Genomic DNA, 19,858 nt, shown 5'->3' with positions numbered 1-19,858 from the left:
AATTATAAACAATTAAATGATTGCAAATTAGGGTTATTGAATACGTAGTTGCGCCATTTAGCAACGTTGGTGATTTAAATGAAATTGATATATAATAAAATGGGCAAGTATAACTAGAATGAATTATGCAATGTCATATTGGTAACTCGTTTGAAACATTTGCATAAAACAATTGAAACTTTGTACACATATATTTCGCTTAACTATCAGCAATTACAATATTTGCTTCATCAATATATTAGGATTGCATTGTGATACAAGTACATAAACGCTTGTGCATATTACAGTATTGTACAAGGATTTTGTCTATGGAACCATATTAAATATATACTAATTAATTAAACATATCCTTATTTGTAACTGGTATTACAAAATATCTTTTAATGCAAACTATTGCAACATGGTGCCAAGACTTTAAATATAGGACTTGCAACACGTGTGTGAAGTAAGCCTATTTAGCCTATTTAGCCTATTCAACAGCCTTTTCAGTCTATTTAGCCTATTTAGAAAGTTTAATACATAGATTGAAACATACATCCCATTTAGCCTATTTAACAGCCTTTTTGACAGCCTTTTCAGCCTATTTAGCGTATTGAAAAAGTTTGGTACATATGTTGAAACATACATCCTAGTTAGCCTATTTAACAACGTTTTTAGCCTATTGAGCCCATTTAGCAAGTTTAGTACATTCCTATTTAGCCTATTTTACAGCCTTGTCAGTCTATTTAGCAAGTTTAGTTTGAAAGTTGAATAGAAATATACATGCTTTTAAGCCAGTATTAGCCTATTAAGCAGCCATTTGAACCCCTATAGCCAATTTAAAAAAATCATTACTTCGGCAGAAATATACGTGCTATTTAGCCTTTTTAGCAAGTATATCAAATGAAACCTGAAAGAAACATCCCATGGAACCTATTTTGTAGCATATTCAATCTTTTCAGCATACTAAGCACGTTTATTAAATAGGATAAAACATTTTCCAATGAGTATGTTAATTTTAATAAGGGTCGGACTCAGGTGCAGCCTATTTAGCGTATTACGCGTCCTTTTGCCTGTGAGTGGGTATGCCCCTGTAAGGGCCCATTTCGGACGAACAAGAGTTTTCTCCCGGAAGCGACCTACTGCACGCTGACCAGCCGTCGACTACCTATCGGGCTCAACTAGTTTCGGCCGGGACTTTTAATTAGGGTCGGCCGTGCATGCGGAATATTAAGCCTATTTCTCGTATGCGTCATTTCCCAGTGAAAGAGTATGTCACTTTTAGGGGCCCTTTCGGACAAATAAGAGTTATCCCCCTGAATCGACCGAGTGCTCGCTGACCAGCATTCAACTGCATAATGGGCTGACCTAGTTTTGGCCTGGACTTTTAATTAGGGTCGGCTATGCATGCAGCCTATTCAGCGTATTACGCGTCATTTTGCCAGTGAGTGGTATGCCCCTTTAAGGGCCCTTTTCGGACGAACAAGAGTTATCCCTCGGAAACGACCAGCCGTCGACTGCCTATCGGACTGAACTAGTTTCGGCCGGGACTTTTAATTAAAGCCGGAATACATGCAGTCTATTTAGCATATTTCTCTAATGCGTCATTTCTCAGTGAGTGGGTATGCCCTTTTAAGGGTCCTTTTCGGACAAACAAGAGTTATTCCCCGGAAGCGACCTAGTGCAGGCTGACCAGCTAACGACTGCCTGTTGGGCTGACCTAGTTTCGACCGGGACTTTTAGTTAGGATCGGACTCAGGTGCAGCCTATATAGCGTATTACACGTCATTTTGCCTGTGAGTGGGTACGCCCCTTTAAGGGCCCCTTTCAGACGAACAAGAGTTATTCCCCGGAAGAGACCTAGTGCACGCCGACCATCCGTCGACTGCCTATCGGGCTGCACTAGTTTCGGCCGGAACTTTTAATTAGGGTCGGCCGTGCATGCAGCCTGTTTAGCCTATGTCTCGTATGCGTCATTTCCCAGTGAGCGGGTATGCCCTTTTAAGGGCCCATTTCGGACAAACAAGAGTTAATCCCTGGAAACGACCTAGTGCACGCTGAACTCCCGTCGGCTGCCTGTCGGGCTGATCTAGTTTCGGCCGGGACTTTTAATTAGGGTGGGAGTCACATATAGCCTATTTAGCGTGTTATGCTCTGTTTACATGCGAGTGGGTATGCATCTTTAAGGGCCCATTTCGGACAAACAAGACTTAATCCCCGGAAGCAACCTAGTGCACGCTGAACCCCCGTCGGCTGCCTGTCGGGCTGATCTAGTTTCGGCCGGGACTTTTAATCAGGGTCAGAGTCACATATAGCCTATTTAGCGTATAACATGCGAGTGGGTATGCACCTTTAAGGGCCCATTTCGGACAAACAAGAGTTAATCCCCGGAAGCGACCTAGTGCACGCTGAACTCCCGTCGGCTGCCTGTCGGGCTGATCTAGTTTCGGCCGGGACTTTCAATTAGGGTCGGAGTCACATATAGCCTATTTAGCGTTCCTGCAGTAGATGTAGTGTAACCATTAATATACGCGCATGCGTGGTGTTCTGGATCCCGGATTCTTGTTTAATATTATTTCTTCGCGCATGTATGCTGGCTCTCGGATTTGTTTATTGTTATTTTTGCGTTGCTATTGCATACTTCTTGACAAAATAAAGTGTAGTTAATGGTGTGCAATTGGATATATTTATCTTACTTAATTCAAAAAGACCAATGAAACAAAATACAACATTGTGCACACTGGCACGCCTTAAGACATATATGTTTCAGCATTGAATGTAATAATGATTGATGTTCCTGTTCAGATATTTGGTTGTTAAACGTGGTTTATCCTCAAAGAATCAGGGATAAGAATGATTATTCGGTAAAAAAAGTAGACTACCGCACGGTGTAATGAATTAATTTAATTTCAACCAGACGAAAGTCTGTTACGATGCTCTGTCGACAAAACTAACAGTAAATAATACTGTTGCGCTTAATTTTATAACTTAACTTTTAATGACAGACGACACTCTAGGCATAATATAGCAACGTCTGCACGCCCCAAATGTTATCTGCTTTGTGGCATTTTATCAGCGAAATCGTGTGCGGTTTCAAATGTTGACTGGTGTATAATGTATTTTGGATTCACGTATCGATGCTATGCAAAATACTGAATTGTGTTTATTTAATGAAACTAGTATCTAAATGGTTAATTATATCGGATGAGCTCATCTGAAGCTCAAAACGTTGGTAACCGTCCGAACGGAGTTCATGTCCGTTAGAGCTAGTGTAGGGGGGACAGTACAAAGTGTTTTGTTAACATGCATATTATGTTACATCATCTTAAAAATAGGTATAAATGTTAAAGGTACAAACACATTGTATCCAGACAAACGGCACGCGGCAAATCGGCTCCCTGCGTTTTTGGCATTCCAGGACAATGGGCTACTCGTAAATTTGTCCACTATGACAAATGATCCCCCAATTGGCCACTTAGAAAATCGGCACCAGTTTGTTCGCTATAATATATTGTTTTCAACTGCCATCTGATATTGTGCAGCCCCGATCGATCACATCCTTCCTAACGAACAATCGCCACAATACATATTCAATTATGATACATGTTTTGCTGCGGGTTTCGGCAGTTGTTTGGTCATCATCACCTTTTATTTTGGACATTGGTCGAGTGCGTCCAGAAAGACAAGGCCATGGTAGAGGCAGCTTAAGTGAAAACATGATTGATACGGATTTCATAAAAATATCGATGTTAATTGCTAGTTTACAGAGTCTGCAGAGAAAACGGACAATAAGATCTTTTTATAAGGAATAGTACAATATGCTGTTAGAATGAATAAGTAATGTGTAATTGTGTCGATTGAGGAAATGATATTTCTGCCTGGACTGATTTCAACTTTGATAATTCAGATATCTGCCTTTGATTAAAACATTATTATTTCTTTAGAAAAAAAATAAATAGTTCCAGATATACCCATTAAGAAAATGCTTTTTAATAAAAAAATCTGTCTCGGTATTGAATCATAATTATACATTTTCTTAATGGGTATATCTCGAAACTATTTAATTTTTTTATAAAGAAATAATAATGTTTTAATCAAATTCGGACTTAAACATTACGTGAAAAATTTGACAGATAACAGCGTTCTACATGCCACCCATCTTGTGGTCTTGTGTTATCTCACCCGCCGCACTCTGTTCAGCATGTATTCACACATGCATTTATGACACGCGCAACACTACTAATATAAATTAACCTTTTGTATGGGAAAGAACAGGGTTACAACACTATTCGAATCCCTGACAGTGTCATATTCTTCAAAATTGTGTACTACATTCAATTAGTTGACGGTAACAAGATACTTTTTGACACTGGTGCTGGCAATCATAGCAAATTATTTGACATGAATGAAGTAGGGAGGGGATTAACTGAAGAGTTCAGATCAGCACGTTTAAGTATACATGCATACTGCGGTTGTGACACAACAAGCGCTTTCAAAGGAAATGGGCATATCAAATCTATTAAGTTGATGGAAATAAGGCCACAAACCGTTGCTCAATGGCTGCTTCAGGCAATACCTGGACAGTTGCAGACGAAGTAGTGGGTAAATTGTGTATATTCATGTGTGTCATGTATGGAAATTCTAGAACCGACTCGGTACATAAATTGCGTTTTCTTAAAATAAAGGAGGTATGTGATAATAGCCTCAATGCGTCGAAGAATATAGACTTGTCAGTGTTGCCTCCCTGTAAGCAGTGTCTCCTGCAACACATCCGTAGAGTGACGTATCAAGTCGGCTTATAGAAAGGGCACACATACCCGATCGAGATATACCACTTGCAACGAAAGGCCATGGATGGACCAAAAACACTAATACAGGCCTGATTGAACCTATTTGGATTGATGGAGATATACTCCCGCCTCCAATTGTTGATGTATTAGAGGACATGGCAAATGAACTTGAAGAATATAATTACACTAATGATAGTGATACTGAAACGGAAAGAGTTGGCAATGAAGAAAGTTAAACAGTATATTTGAATTAAAAGAACAAGCAAATGCAGCAATGAGCAACTAAATAACTAATAGGAAGAGATTATGTTATTTCCTTGTTTTTAATGTTTACCCCACCCACTTTTCGGGGCGTGTTAAATCTATTTAACTTCAGAAAATGTCCTTTATATCGCTCTTTTTTAATGTCTGAAAGTAGTGGCTTATGCTGACATTCACATATTTGTGAATATTGAAAAGGCTTTCAAATAGGCTAAATTGGATATATGCTTTAACACATGTAGTAAATTTGCTAAATAGCCTGAATATCGGACATGGACTTAAACTGATGAGACATCAAAGTGTTGGGATCGGGTGTGAAAAGGACAACACAAATGGTTTACGTTATGATGTTTTAAAACTGTTAATCTAACTACATATTTTTTTCCTTATTTACGATTTGTTTTTTCGACGCGGTTCATGCAACATTTACAAATATGTAGGTTATAGTATCGGCAAATAACCTTTAATAAACTATTTTGCATAGCATCGGGGTTTGGTTACACATACGTAATGCACCGGTCACAAAATAAGAAACTGCACTAGACTTCGCAGACAAAACATAACGGATCAGATGAGATTTGGAGCTTGCGGAGGACACTTAAACATATTTTGATTTTCGTATGTCAATTTAAATTTAAATTGTACAATGCCGCGTTAACAGTACTGTTTACTTTCTAAGCTAGTTATGTCGACAGTTGAATATGTCGACAGAGCACAGAGCAGAGCACAAAACAAACGTTCGGAAAATTGAAATACATTAATTGTATCGTGAGTTGTTTTAATTCATTATAGTATATATTCATGTCGCCGATTCTTTTAGACACGAACCTTGTATAACAACTTAACAATCTATGTCTTAATAGGAACCCACAAAATATTAGAAATTAAATGATAATACAAATTTTAGATTAGCCTGCACTAGGACGCTTTCGGGTGATAACTCTTGTTTATCCGAAAGGTGCTTTTAAATGTGCATTCCACTCGCCGTAGATATACATGTATAGTGCATAATACGCTTAAAAGTACGTCCCCCTGACGCCGACTCGAATGAAAATCCCAGGCCAAAACAAGGTCAGCCCGACAGAAAACCAACGGGAGATCAACGTACATTAGGTCGCTTCCCGGGTATAACTCTTGTATACCCGACAGGGGCCCATAAAGGTACATACCCAATCGCGGTGGATGTAGCGCATAATACGCCTAATAGGATGTATGTACGCCCCCCTAACGCCGACTATAATAACAACCACGGGCAGAACATAGGTCAGCCCGACAGGCAGCCGACTTGAGATCTGCTTTCAATATGTCGCTTCCGGGGGATAACTCTATTTTGTCCGAGATTTGCGTTAAACTTTCTTACACATTCGCCGTGGATATAGCGCATTATATACATAATACGCTGTGCGTACGAATCCATCCTGATGCCGACCCTAATTGAACCCCCGGGCCGACACAAGTTCAGCCGGAGAGTTAGCCGAGGGAGATCAGCGTTCACTAGTTCGCTTCCGGGGTATGGCTCTTGTTTATCCGAAAGCGGCCATTAAAGGTGTATACCCACTCAATGGAAAATGAATTATACCAGTAATACGCTAGATAGGCTGTATGTGACTCCGACCCTTATTTAAAGTCCCGACCGATACTAGGTAAGCCCGACAGACAGTCGACGGAATGCAAGCGTGCACTAGGTCGCTTCCAGTGGATAACTTTTGTTTGGCCAAAAGGGGCCCTTAAAGGGGCATACCCGCTCAATGGAAATTGACGCATGCGAGAAATAAGCTAAATAGGCTGCATGCACGGCCTACCCTAATTAAAAGTCCCGGCCGAAATTAATTCAGCCCGATAGACAGTCGACGGCTGGTCAGCGTGCACTAGGCCGTTTCCGGGGATAGCTCTTTATCGTCAAAAAAGGGGCCTTAATACGGCAAACCCACTCACAGGTTAAATGACGCGTAATACGCTAAAACGGCTGCATCCAACTTCGACCATTATTAAGAATCCCGGCCGAAACTAGTTCAGCCCGACAGGCAGTCGACGGCACATCAGCGTGCACTTTGTCGCTTAGGGGGATATCTCTTATTTGGCCGAAAGGGGCCCTTTAAGGGTCGTACCCATTCACAGACAAATTGCTTAATAGGCTGCAACTGACTCCCAAATTAAAAGTCCAGGTCAAAACTAGGTCAGCCCGACAGGCAGTCGACGGCAGATGAGCGTGCACTAGGTTGCTTCCGGGAAATAACTCTTGTTTCGACCAAAGGGGCCCTCAAAAGGGTATACCCTCTAATTGGAAAATGACGCAAACGAAAAATAGGCTAACTAGGCTGCATGCACGACCGACCTTAATGAAAAGTCCCGGCCGAAAGTAGCTCAGCCCGATAGGCAGTCAACGGCTGGTCAGCTTGCACTAGGTCGCTTCCAGGTGATAACTCTTGTTCGTCCGAAAGGGGCCCTTAAAGGGGGTAACCCACTCACAGGCAAAATGACGCATAATACGCTAAATAGGCTGCACCTGACTGCGACCCTTATTAAAAGTCAGTCGAAACTAGGTCAGCCCTACAGGCAGTCGACTGTAAATCAGCGTGCTCAAGGTCGCTTCCGGAGGTTAACTCTTTTTTGGCCAAAAGGGACCCTTAAAGGGGGCATACCAGCTGACTGGAAAATGACGCATTCGAAAAATAGGCTAAATAGGCTGCATGCACGGCCGACCTTTATTAAAAGTCCCGGCCGAAACTAGTTCCGCCCGATAGGCAATCGACTGCTGGTCAGCTCGCATTAGGTCGTTTCCAAAGGATAACTCTTGTTCGTCCGAAAGGGGACCATAAAGAGGCATACCCACTCACAGGCAAATTGACGCGCAATACGCTTAATAGGCTGCACCTGACTCCGACCCTAATTAGAAGTCCCGGCCTAAACAAGGTTAGACGTCAGTCAGTCGACTGCAGATCAGCATGCATAAGTTCTTCTCCAGATAATAACTTTTGTTTGGCCGAAAGGGGCTCTTAAAGGGCCATACCCGCTCACTAGAAAATGACGCATACAATACATAGGCTTAATAGTCTGCATGCACGGCCGACCCTTATTAAGAGTCCCAACCGAAAGTAGTTCAGCCCGACAGGCAGTCGACGGCTGGTGAGCTTGCACTAGGTCGCTTTCGGGGGATAACTCTTGTTCGTCTGTGGCCCTTGAATGGGTATACCCACTCACTTAAAAAAGACGCATACGAGAAATAGACTAAATAAGCTGCTTGCATGGCTGACCCTAATTAAAAGTCCCGGCCGAAACTAGTTCAGCCCGATAGGCAGTCGACGGCTGGTCAGCTTGCATTAGGTCGCGTCGGGGGGATAACTCTTGTTCGTCCGAAAGGGGCCCTTTAAGGGTCATACCCATTCACAGACAAAATGACGCGTAATACGCTTAATAGGCTACACCTGACTCCGACCCTAATTAAAAGTCCAGGTCGAAACTAGGTCAGCCATACAGGCAGTCGACGGCAGATCAGCGCGCACTAGATCGCTTCCGGGAGATATCTCTTGCTTTGCCGAAAGGGGCCCTTAAAAGGGTATATCCACTCACTAGAAATACGCATACGAGAAATGGTCTAAATAGGCTGCTCGTGACTCCGACCCTAATTTAAAGTCCAGGTCGAAACTAGGTCAGCCATACAGGCAGTCGACGGAAAATCAGCGTGCACTAGGTCGCTTCCGTGAGATATCTCTTGTTTGGCCGAAAGGGGCCCTTACAGGGGCATACCCATTCACTGGAAAATGACGCATACGAAAAATAGGCTAAATAGGGTGGCCAAAATACGCTAAATAGGCTGCACCTGACTCTGACCCTAATTAAAAGTCCAGGTCGAAACTAGGTCAGCCATACAGGCAGTCGACGGAAAATCAGCGTGCACTAGGTCGCTTCCGTGAGATATCTCTTGTTTGGCCGAAAGGGGCCCGTAAGGGGCATATCCACTCACTCAAAAATGACGCATACGAGAAATAGGCTAAATAGGCTGCATGCACGACCGACCCTAATGAAAAGCCCGGGTCGAAAGTAGTTTAGCCCGATAGGCAGTCAGCGGCTGGTCAGCTTGCACTAGGTCGCTTCCGGGGGATAACTCTTGTTCGTCCGAAAGGGAACCTTAAAGGGCATACCCACTCTTTGGCAAAATGACGCGTAATACTCTAAATTGGCCGCACCTGATTCCGACCCTAATTAAAAGTACCGGCCGAAACTAGGTAACCCCGACAGGCAGTCGACGGCAGGTAAGCGTGCACAAGGTCGCTTCCGGGATATAACTCTAATTTGGGAATACCCCGCTTACTGGAAAATGACGCATACGGCTTGTACATAGTTTTATATATTTGCTGTATATTTGATCTTATTTAATATACTTACTGATTAGTCTAAATTGGCTTAATAAATACATATTTATAAACGACTGAATATGATGTATTTTTTATCTTTTTAATAAACTGACTAAATAGGCTAAATAGTCTGGTAAATAGGCTTAACAGGGTAAATAGGGTGCTTGTTTCAACCAATACACCTGTTTAGGAGGCTTATTAGGTTGTAGAGGCTACTTAAAAGGATATATATTATTATTGTTTCATCTTTCATTTAAAAATTTTGCTAATTAGGCAAAATAGGCTTATCTGGCTGCTAAATAGGATACATAGGATAAATTAGACGAATATTTCAGCTTATTTCAAATATTAATAATAATGGCATAATAGGTCCAAATGAATGCTAAATGGGCAAATATGAGCTTAATAGGTTGTACTTTTTAACCTACGTACTAAACTTGCTAAATAGGTTAAATAGGCTATAAAGGCTGTTAAATAGGCTAAATAGGACGTATGTTTTAATCTATGTACTAAACTTGCTAAATAGGCTAAATAGGCTGAAAAGGCTGTAAAAAAGGCTACATAGGCTTAAGAAGATATATGTTTTAATCTTTGTACTGAACTTGCTAAATAATCTTAATAGGCTGAACGTGCTGCTAAATAGGCTAAAAAGGCTAAATTGATGTATTTTTAACCTATATAAATAGACTAACTAAATAGGCTTAAAAGGGTTTTAAATATGTAAAATGGCTAAATTGGATGCATGTTTTAACATACGTACTAAACTTGCCTAATAGGCTGTTAAATAGGCTAAATAGGATGTATGTACAGTCCAACCTGCCCGAGCGACCGCCTGTTAATAGCGACCAACAGTCAATAACGACCACACCGATTTCCTCCCGAACGATTTCACTATATATTGAACCTGCGAATAAAGCCCACCTGTGAACAAAGACCAACGACCACCCTTTTACATTCCCAAATCTCCATTTTGATAGCTTACAACGACCACTGCAATCATAAAAATCAACGATTTCCATCTTTCAAAAAACAAAATGACCGCCAGGACGCTGCGTACTCACGTGATACACATCTTACCAGTGGACTCGTCGGTCGCCATGGAGCTATTGGCAAGTGACAGTTTAATGCACTCGACAGCAGTTGTTTGTTTATTTAACATGCATTGCTAATTGGTAGTCGCCTGCTTCTTTTATGCATTTGACAGTTTGTCAAAAGTGTAAAAATGTTCCTTTGTATTTAAGTGACTCGCGATTAATGTACTAATTGCCGAAAATATCAAAGACAAATTTGGGGCTTTCATAAACTCAAATAGAGGAAATTAACGGTTTTATATCATTTACGATGTAAAACAAAACTGTGTTTTCAATCCTTTATTTCATTATACATGCAAAAGTATTCAAACACTTAAACAATAGAGCACATACATAGATAAGGTACCTGTTAAAAAACTACTAGCATATTTTGCAAAGTTTCGATCGACCCTGCGAATAAAGACCACCTGTGAACAAAGACCACACCGACCAAATCCCTTGAGTGGTCTTTATTGGCAGGTTGGACTGTATTAACATATGTACTAAACTTGCTAAATAGACTAATTATGCTGAAAAGACTGTTAAATAGGCTAAATAGGCTAAATAGGATGTATGAATTTACCTATGTACTAAATTTGCTAAAAAGGCTAAATAGGCTACTCCACACACGTACTTGCAACGCATGTTTTGTTTTACGTTAATATAGAGATGCATTATTTTAAAAGTCTAAGTTAAAGCCCTTTTAAAATCGAATATGGTTGAATGCTACGGACATGTGTGTCGTGTGATATTAATGCTTTTTTCTTCAGATTATTGCTTGTATTTCCATGTAAGCACATTATTCTTGGAGTGTTTTTGAACACCACTTCTATCTCTGTCGGTATTTTGCAAATTATCTCATAGGCTTAAACATCAGAAATTGATACTCTATCAACGAATTATTTTTTAGAAATAACATATAATGCACGCACACCGACTAATTTACAAATAAAATGTAGCATGAACATAGGAATTTCGAATCTAAAGTGTTATATGCATACAGTTATTACAAGATATGTATTTTTAAATGTAAATATCAACTTTCGTTTTTCTTCTAATTCAAATAAAAAATATAAAGCTATTGATCTTAAGTCGTTTATTACGTTATCAGATGAGTGACCCCATGTATATTATTCAGTTTTCATACAGAGCCAGAAAAAGGTTGTATAGTTTTCTTATCCATTATTGGATGAATGTACATCACATGTCATGCTTATATTTTCATAATAATAAACACTGTTTAAACCAAATAATGCGTTATTTTTTTCAAAATAATTAAATCATTTTTTTAAATTATTTATGAATACCTATGGGGCCCAATATAATAAACGTTTAGTAAAATTTGAATTTAAATTTAAATTATGTTTACGATTTGTCTCGGGGAAGGTTTTCGGGCGCGAAACATGAATACAGTGGTAACAGTACATTGATGTGAAATAACACGAACATAAATGGACGTTATACGAATGTGCACTATTGATATCGGCACTTAAATTTAGCTAAATTCTAATGGAAGCTTGCGAATTGTGTTGGCGCGAGTGAGAATCAATCTGGATTCTAACATCGAAAAATATTTTGCATAGAATATACGTTTTCTGTACGATTTTATTTTTAAATATTTGTAACTAAATGCATATATGTATAAACAATAAATAGGCATTCCTTTTATACGTTTATTTATTTATTCCAAAAAAGTCCCCCGTAATCACCCAAAATTTCAGAGAGTATAAAATAAGTGCTTTTAGTAGAAAACACAACGTGTTGCACTTTAATACGCATCTCGATAATATAGCATGCTTTTCAAGTAAAGCACTATTCACGAGTTGTTCCTTTTATTTCAATCTATTTCAAACGGCTTTGACAAGATAAAGCAGACACAGTGGTGTGAAAATAAAGCTATGGACCCATTTGTTCAGGTCACGATGATTATAAGGTCGTGTTAAAGGTGCGTGCATTGACTTTATTTTGTAGACTATATACGCGCTGTCCGATCTCGTTGTTTGTTAGTGCTTGCATGATTTGTATATTGGATAGAAAATAAAGAAACAAACATCTTAACACTTATTAAATATCAATTTATGTATTGGCAACATTTTTTTCCAACCAAGTTATGCTATCAAAGGAAACTATTATTAACTAACAATAATAAGAAGTGGCGCGGCAGAGGCCGACGCGGATCCCCACGACGCATAGATGTTATATTAAAAGGCAATTTTGGGTGGGCAAGGCCTATGTTGGTGGGGCCCTGGGGTGGGTAATGTGGACATGGATGGTCGATATAGACCGTGTTGTCATAAGAGATGGTCAGCATTAATTTGAAGTCAATTGGTGAATAAATGAAGAAGTTATGTTTAAACAAAATTTTGGGTGGGCGTGGTCATAGTTGAGATTTAACGTATTGTCATAAGAGAAATTCAGTATCAATAAGAAGTGAATCGGTGTAGAAATGAAGAAGTTATAGTAAAAGGCAATTTTGGGTGGGTGTGGCTTATGTGGGCGGGACCCAGGGGTGGGTAATAAGGACATTGATGGACGAGATATACCGTGTTTTCATAAGAGATGTTCAGTTTTAATTTAATGTCAATTGGTGAAAAAATGAAGAAAAAATGTTAAAACAAAAATTTGGTTGGGCGCGGTCTGCGTGGGTGGGACGCCCTAGGATTTGTAATGGGGCCTGAAATAGTTGAGATTGACCGTATTGTCATAAGAGATGTTCAGTATCAATTTGAAGTAAATCGGTGTAGAAATGAAGAAGTTAATGTAAAATAACCTAAAAAAAATGAGTGAAAACCTCTGACTCAGCCCAATCCCAACCCCCTTTACTTTTGACCCAGCGTTCAGATCAAAAATCCAAATAGTGCACTGTCGCACATAATGGTGCGTTATGTTGAAATGGTTGGTCGAGATAGACCGTGTTGTCCTAAGAGATGTTCAGTATTATTTTGAAATCAATTGGTGAATAAATGAAGAAGTTATGTTAGAACAAAACTTTTGGTGGGCGTGGTCGGGCACTATATTCTCCTACACTATTAGCACTAGAACCTTGAATTTAACACACATGGTAAAGTTATTATCATGTGCGTCGCATGTTGTTATAATGAGTTCTTTTTACCCATTTTGCCCATTTATTTACCCATAACTTTTGACCCAGGGGTCAGATCAAAATTCCAAATAGCTCACCGTCGCACATATGCTCATAGCTACCATGTGTGCGAGTTTCAAGGTTCTAGTGCTAATAGTGTAGGAGATGATAGTGGCCAAGACAGACGGACAGACAGCGGAGATCAATACAATATCCCCACGCTTTTATATTATTTTGTCTTTAACGTCGTTCATGTTTCTTTACAGATAGGTTTATGTATTTAAAAGTGCACGTGCAAACTAGTTTATTTAACGTTATCAAAACCGCCTTTAAAGGAATCAACATGTGTTTATCTGTCCGTGTCGATCATCTACAGTTTCGTAACCAAACTAGCCAACGATATAATGGGTTGGAAGTTAAATCATATTCAGAACCGAAAATGAAAGAACACATATCGCATCTTACCATAATAGGTAATTGGTTTATACTGTTATATTTGTTAACTTTTATTTTTTAACGCGTTTCTATTTGCAGTTCACATATATATGTATTGATAGTTTGTTATATTATCTTTTACAGCTGCGTTGGTTCTAACACAGATTTCGATTTACGGTAAGATTATTTTTTAAATTAACTATTTGGATCCTAAAAATTAGTTTTTTTAGATAAGATATTTCGTTTGGAAATAAAATATCATTTTTACTATAACTTTTTATTGTAATTTGCTTTAAATAATTGATTGATAATTCAGAAGTTTGCCCCATTACTTGGATTAAAAATGTTTGTTAGTTCAAACTTGAGCAAGTTTAATTCAATATTATTTGAGACTGAAATCCACTAAGGGCCTCCATTAGTCCTTGTATGTGATATGATAGTCTTTTAATGTAATATATGTTACAAAGCAGTTCAATCGTTAGTATTAACTCACATAACATGACTTGTGTGTTATAATTGACATTTTTGGAGTTATCGTAATGGTTTCAGTTAATTTGAAGCACAAATCAATTCATTTCTGATTAAGCTGAACATTGTTCTTACTTCAATGCCAGCATCGACCGCAGTATTTTCGACATTTACAATGTCTTAATGTTAACTTTCATTTAGAAAGAACGCGCGTTGTTTCTTTCCATGTACACTAAAAAAACTTCATTGATAAAAGTTGATATAATTTATTAAATCTTCTTTCTGTAAAGCAGTGGCTTTGGACTGCTACAACTGCCGTGGCGTTCACGATATAAGGGACTGCAATGTAACTACATCATGTGGGGCGAATCAGGAAAGTCTTGATTATTACGTTTATTACCCGTTTTATGACAAAACCTAATTTGAACTTGTTTGTTAACCTGTGTAATAAAAACACAGGAAATGGTTAACTTAATATTGTAAAGAAGAACGCTGATTAAAGTTTGTAGATTTCTAATAAAGCATAGTGCCAACATATGAATATATTTTATATGAACATCCAGACAACATGGGTTCTAAAATGACCATGCAGAAGTAAAATAAGACTTAAACCCCAATTTTGTTTTTAATTTATTGTAATTAAATATGTATATGTACATTTGCTGTAAATAAATGGACGAAGAAATACCACTTATGCCTAATCACATTCGTCGTATTCAAATTACACAATTGTATACAATAAAACGCTTTCGAAATATTTATAACGATGAATAATATATTTATTTAATTTTGTTACAGTATTTTAAACACTACTTGTATTTGTTGGAGGATAGCAATAAAACTTACATGTATAGTACTAGAATAATAATGTTGTTGATACATTTATCTTTTACCAGGCATGCTTTCATCATCACAGAGTCACATCTTCCGGAAACGTCATTGATCTCGGTTGCCAATCTTTGACGGTGAGATTGTGTACATAAATAATACATAGGTGTTTCTAATGTTTTTTAAGATGTCATACACCGTGAAACCAGATTTAATATTAAAACTCAATACACATTATCAAACGATAAAATCTTATTTCCATCGTCTATTTTATGTTATATGAAATAACATAAAACACATACATACAAAGTATATCAAAGCTGGATACACATATTCTAAGAAAGGCCAATGTACTATCCACGCGCTTGTCACAGAATTAATCACAGTCTGAATTTGATATGTGACAGATGTGTGTCGCTGCTAGTGGTGGTACTGAGGCTGTCGGACGTTCTGTAAAACAAACACGTCAGGCGGGTCTTTCTGATTGTTCGGAGTGCTGTTCGACAGACGAATGTAATGACCAACTTTGCCTGCACAAGGCCCGTAAGTAATATCAGAATAACGAGTACTGAGCGTAGTACTTAGTAGAAGCAGCAGTGCATGTTCACAGTATAATGAGCGGTCGATTGACGCTTTAGACGCGTTCAATGTTGCTAATCTTAGACACATATGCGTTGAAGTGTTCTGCTTTTCCGGCTTACAAACTGCAATTGTAAAAAATGTTCTGAATATGAATGGCAATTTTATTAACGTGCATCACAGTAAACTTTTATTAAAATTTAATTTTTAGTTGCACTATTTTCTTTCTTTAAGATTGTTCAGGCTATGATTTGTAAATAACATAAACAATTATACCGTTTTATTTGTCAAATGCGAATAGGTATATCCTAATCGCAGCATTCTTTACTTCCGAACTGTAAAACGCCTGTTCATATTTGAACGGCCAAAACTAATATCAATACTAATACATGTTGGATCTAAATGACGCTTATTCGATTAAAACGTTGATTCTGTTCAAACAACATATACTTTGTACTATTATATTATTTAGAACATTATTAGCAAATAATTCCTGATTAAGACATTTTTGTTGCTTTTTTTTTCAATAAATAAACACATTTTTAAGTCATATTGATTTATATTTACCAGAACGTGTGGAGTTTATTTCTAAGTATACTTCATTGCATGTATTCTGAAACTTTGCAACTCCTCAATAGTATATAATTTTCACTAGTATGATTTTACTGTTTGAATAAAATAAATAAAGCTGTGTTAAAAAAAGTACTCACCATGTTCAAAATTGATAAATATTTTTGGTCATTCTATTTGATTGGCTCGTTTACCGTGGCCTTAGTGAATTAGTGAAAATAAAGTACACTTTGGCTATGAATTTGTGTAAGTTTTGTTTACTGTTTTTCAGAAATTACTTACTCATATTGCCTGCAAAATTCTCTCTTCATTCTTTGAAGAAAATTCCGTTTGCAATTTATTACACATAGTATGTTCAAGCGATCAGTTTCTTTCTATGAAGTTTCTGTGTTATCGAAGACGTTTAAGACGTTTATTGTACTTAGGAAAAAGTTAGTTTAAAAAAATATAGGTTTCAAGATTGTTATACTATAAGATCTAATTTATGTAATCGTATAATACATGTAAGTAAAAACAGTTTTTTTAGTAGTTGTCGAAATATATGTATAAGTATTTATATCTAAATTAGTGTAATTTATAATATTAACATGACTATAAGTATGATTACTTTAATAACTTTAATTGAAAATATGAAGTAGTAGTAGTAGCAGTAGTAGTAGAAGAAGAAGTAGAAGTAGAATTTGTAATTAGTGTTTGTGTTGGTTTTGTAGACGCGACAGCAGCTACGACAGAAGAAACACCAGAACATGTAAGACTGTTTAAATAATCGTATAATTTAGTGTTGCTATGACGTTCTTAACATTTTCATTATCTGCTCATTGTTTGCAGCAAACCAATGCGTGGACGACGAGACAATAGACTGTGCAAAATTGAGTTCGCTTTTCAACGTTTGTACTGGAAACTACGAACATGCAGCTTTGGTTTGTCCACGTACATGTAACTTGTGCAATTACAGTAAGTCATTTAATTAAAGCATGCATATTTACCGTATGCATATTTTGCGTGTTTTTTCTACGCTTGAAATTGTATCACTAATTATACAATACCATGATATAAGAATAGTTAACAACGTTGTGTATAATATGGTGATATTTTTGGACGAGTACTCACCTTACATACATGCTGAAGGGCGATAGGCTGATTATATATATAAACATATAAATATAATAATAAACAATAATGCATTTTGACAAAAAATACATGCTTATTAGCTTCGTCGTGTTTTGTTGCAATCATAAGCTAACGGAAACTGGGCGGATTGGACAAGCTGGTCAGCTTGTACTATCACTTGTGGCAGCACTACACAAATGCGAACAAGGACATGCACCAACCCTCCGCCTTCAACCCACGGCAAAAACTGCGAAGGACCTACGACGGACTACAAGTCCTGCGTGCGGGACGCCTGCCCAGGTAAAATATTAATTATATTTGATTAAAGACCTGTCCAAATATGCACCAAAACATTTCACTAAGTAAAACGACTGGATTTATTTGAAATGTCGACGTGTTTTATTTTAAACAACTAATGAAGGTGCGTTGTGTCTTTTACCAACTGAAAACGTCGTCTGTTTCGTATTATACCGCATACAAATGGTTTATTATAGTCGCTGCACACAATTTCAAACGCTTCTTCTTTTGTTTGAGCAAAGTGAACTATGTTCAATATTCAAAATCATTTGCAATGTAGTCGACGGTAACTGGGGAGCATGGACTACATGGGAGTCATGTTCAGCGACATGTGGTGTGGGAATACAACACAGGAACAGGCTTTGTGACAACCCACCTCCAGCGCGATTTGGTGATCTCTGCTTTGGAGATTCGTTGGATTACCGAATGTGCATGATTCAAGGGTGTTCTGGTAATTGTATCCATTCTGTTTGACATGTATGTATGAAACCGTTTCAATAACAAACCTTTATTTTGTCAACATAAGTGTAAACAACAATGTTCTCAAATCAGTGCTGTCAGAACAATCAATATCATTCCATATTTCGAACCATATAATTGTACCGTAATACCCAGGAAATTATTGTGCATGTTGGTGAAAAGGTATGATATATGCTTCGAAGATCTATTTGTTTGAATCATGCCATTTTTCACATAATTCTATGGATTAAGTATAACTAGAACAGCCATAACTTACCGCATGGACCCATTATTATTACTTGAATATGCACACATCGCTTGTTATTAAGTTGCAGTTTTTAATTTACATATATTACTTAAGATTTGCTGATCAAAATGCAATATATTATTTGCTCTAAATCCGTTATGTATAAACTCGTACCCTAGCACGATAACAACCTATTTTGTAATGATTTATTCAGAGCCCTCTGGTCTATGTTATTTAGGTCTGTCATTTGGATCATTTTAGTTTTCTTGCGTAGAATGTTTACGTATGTTAATGTGCTTCGTCAGAGTGTATATGTTTGATATAGATAGGGCATTGTATGGAAACAGGCTCACATCCGATACCTTAAATTAATACTTACTGAAGACCAGTGTTTGATATAAATAGATGGTGGATGGGCAACTTGGAGTTTGTGGAGCTCTTGCTCAGCCACATGTGACGGCGGGACCAGCCAACGTTACCGAGAGTGTACCAATCCATCACCCTCCCCTTACGGACAGCAGTGTCATGGACCCAACTCAGACTTTAAAGTCTGCAGTATCTTCCCGTGTCAACCACCAGGTGAGTATCTGTTCGTGTATTTCTAAACGTAATGGTGAAAGTATTATCTTTAAACATATATTTATATATAGATGAATAATAACAAACAATAAAATTGACGATTATCCCGACGATGAACGTTGAATGACACACATAGTATAAATACGTGGGTTTCACACAAACGTTAAAGCACAACATACATGTTCACATATACCCATCTGTCGTCTTATCATGATCAGGATGCATCTTTCGACGAAATTGACACACAGATATGTTTTTGAAAATACATAAATCAACCAAATATTAACTGTTTTACCCAAAAACACCATTCACATATCAACGTGGCGTTCAGCGTAGTGATAGTATATTGTCGCTTGGCAGCAACTCACTGGGGAAAACAGGAAAATCTGGTTCTAATCTGAGCTTAATTTTCGATTTTGGTTCCAAGACATTGAATAAACAACATACTGGTAATCGCTTCTTCTGGCGGGCGAAACGAAGTTGAGGGCCAGGAACATTTTGCAAAAACACCTAAGAATTCTTGGAGATGAGACGGGCCAAGATTGACTCAAGCTACCTAAAAAGAAACCATAAGGACCAAACAACAACATGCTGGCACCGAAGCGGTTAAAGGTCAGCATCAACAAGGCAAACACAAGAAACTTTCTTACCGCAGACATCGGAAGTTACCATGACTACGTGCTCTCCAACATCTAGCTGTGATTAAAGAACAAGCGCACCACCGAGAACCTTCGCATCAGATTTGACTC

The 19,858-nt window shown here is 38.0% G+C and overlaps 1 protein-coding gene across 1 annotated transcript in view; it reads left to right on the top strand.

The window, feature by feature from the left end:
* Positions 1–19,858, top strand: part of LOC127869767 (A disintegrin and metalloproteinase with thrombospondin motifs adt-1-like) — a 214,104-nt gene that overhangs the window by 190,085 nt on the left and 4,161 nt on the right. Inside the window, exons 6-9 of the mRNA XM_052412427.1 lie at positions 17,246–17,371; positions 17,657–17,827; positions 18,105–18,275; positions 18,936–19,109. Of these exons, the coding sequence (XP_052268387.1) occupies positions 17,246–17,371; positions 17,657–17,827; positions 18,105–18,275; positions 18,936–19,109 (642 nt within the window). The remainder of the gene's footprint in view (positions 1–17,245; positions 17,372–17,656; positions 17,828–18,104; positions 18,276–18,935; positions 19,110–19,858) is intronic.

Source organism: Dreissena polymorpha, chromosome 2, assembly GCF_020536995.1.
Source record: "Dreissena polymorpha isolate Duluth1 chromosome 2, UMN_Dpol_1.0, whole genome shotgun sequence".
Classification (NCBI taxonomy): domain Eukaryota; kingdom Metazoa; phylum Mollusca; class Bivalvia; order Myida; family Dreissenidae; genus Dreissena; species Dreissena polymorpha.
The sequence above is the reverse complement of the archived record's forward strand: the minus strand, read 5'-3'. Positions and strand labels throughout refer to the sequence as shown.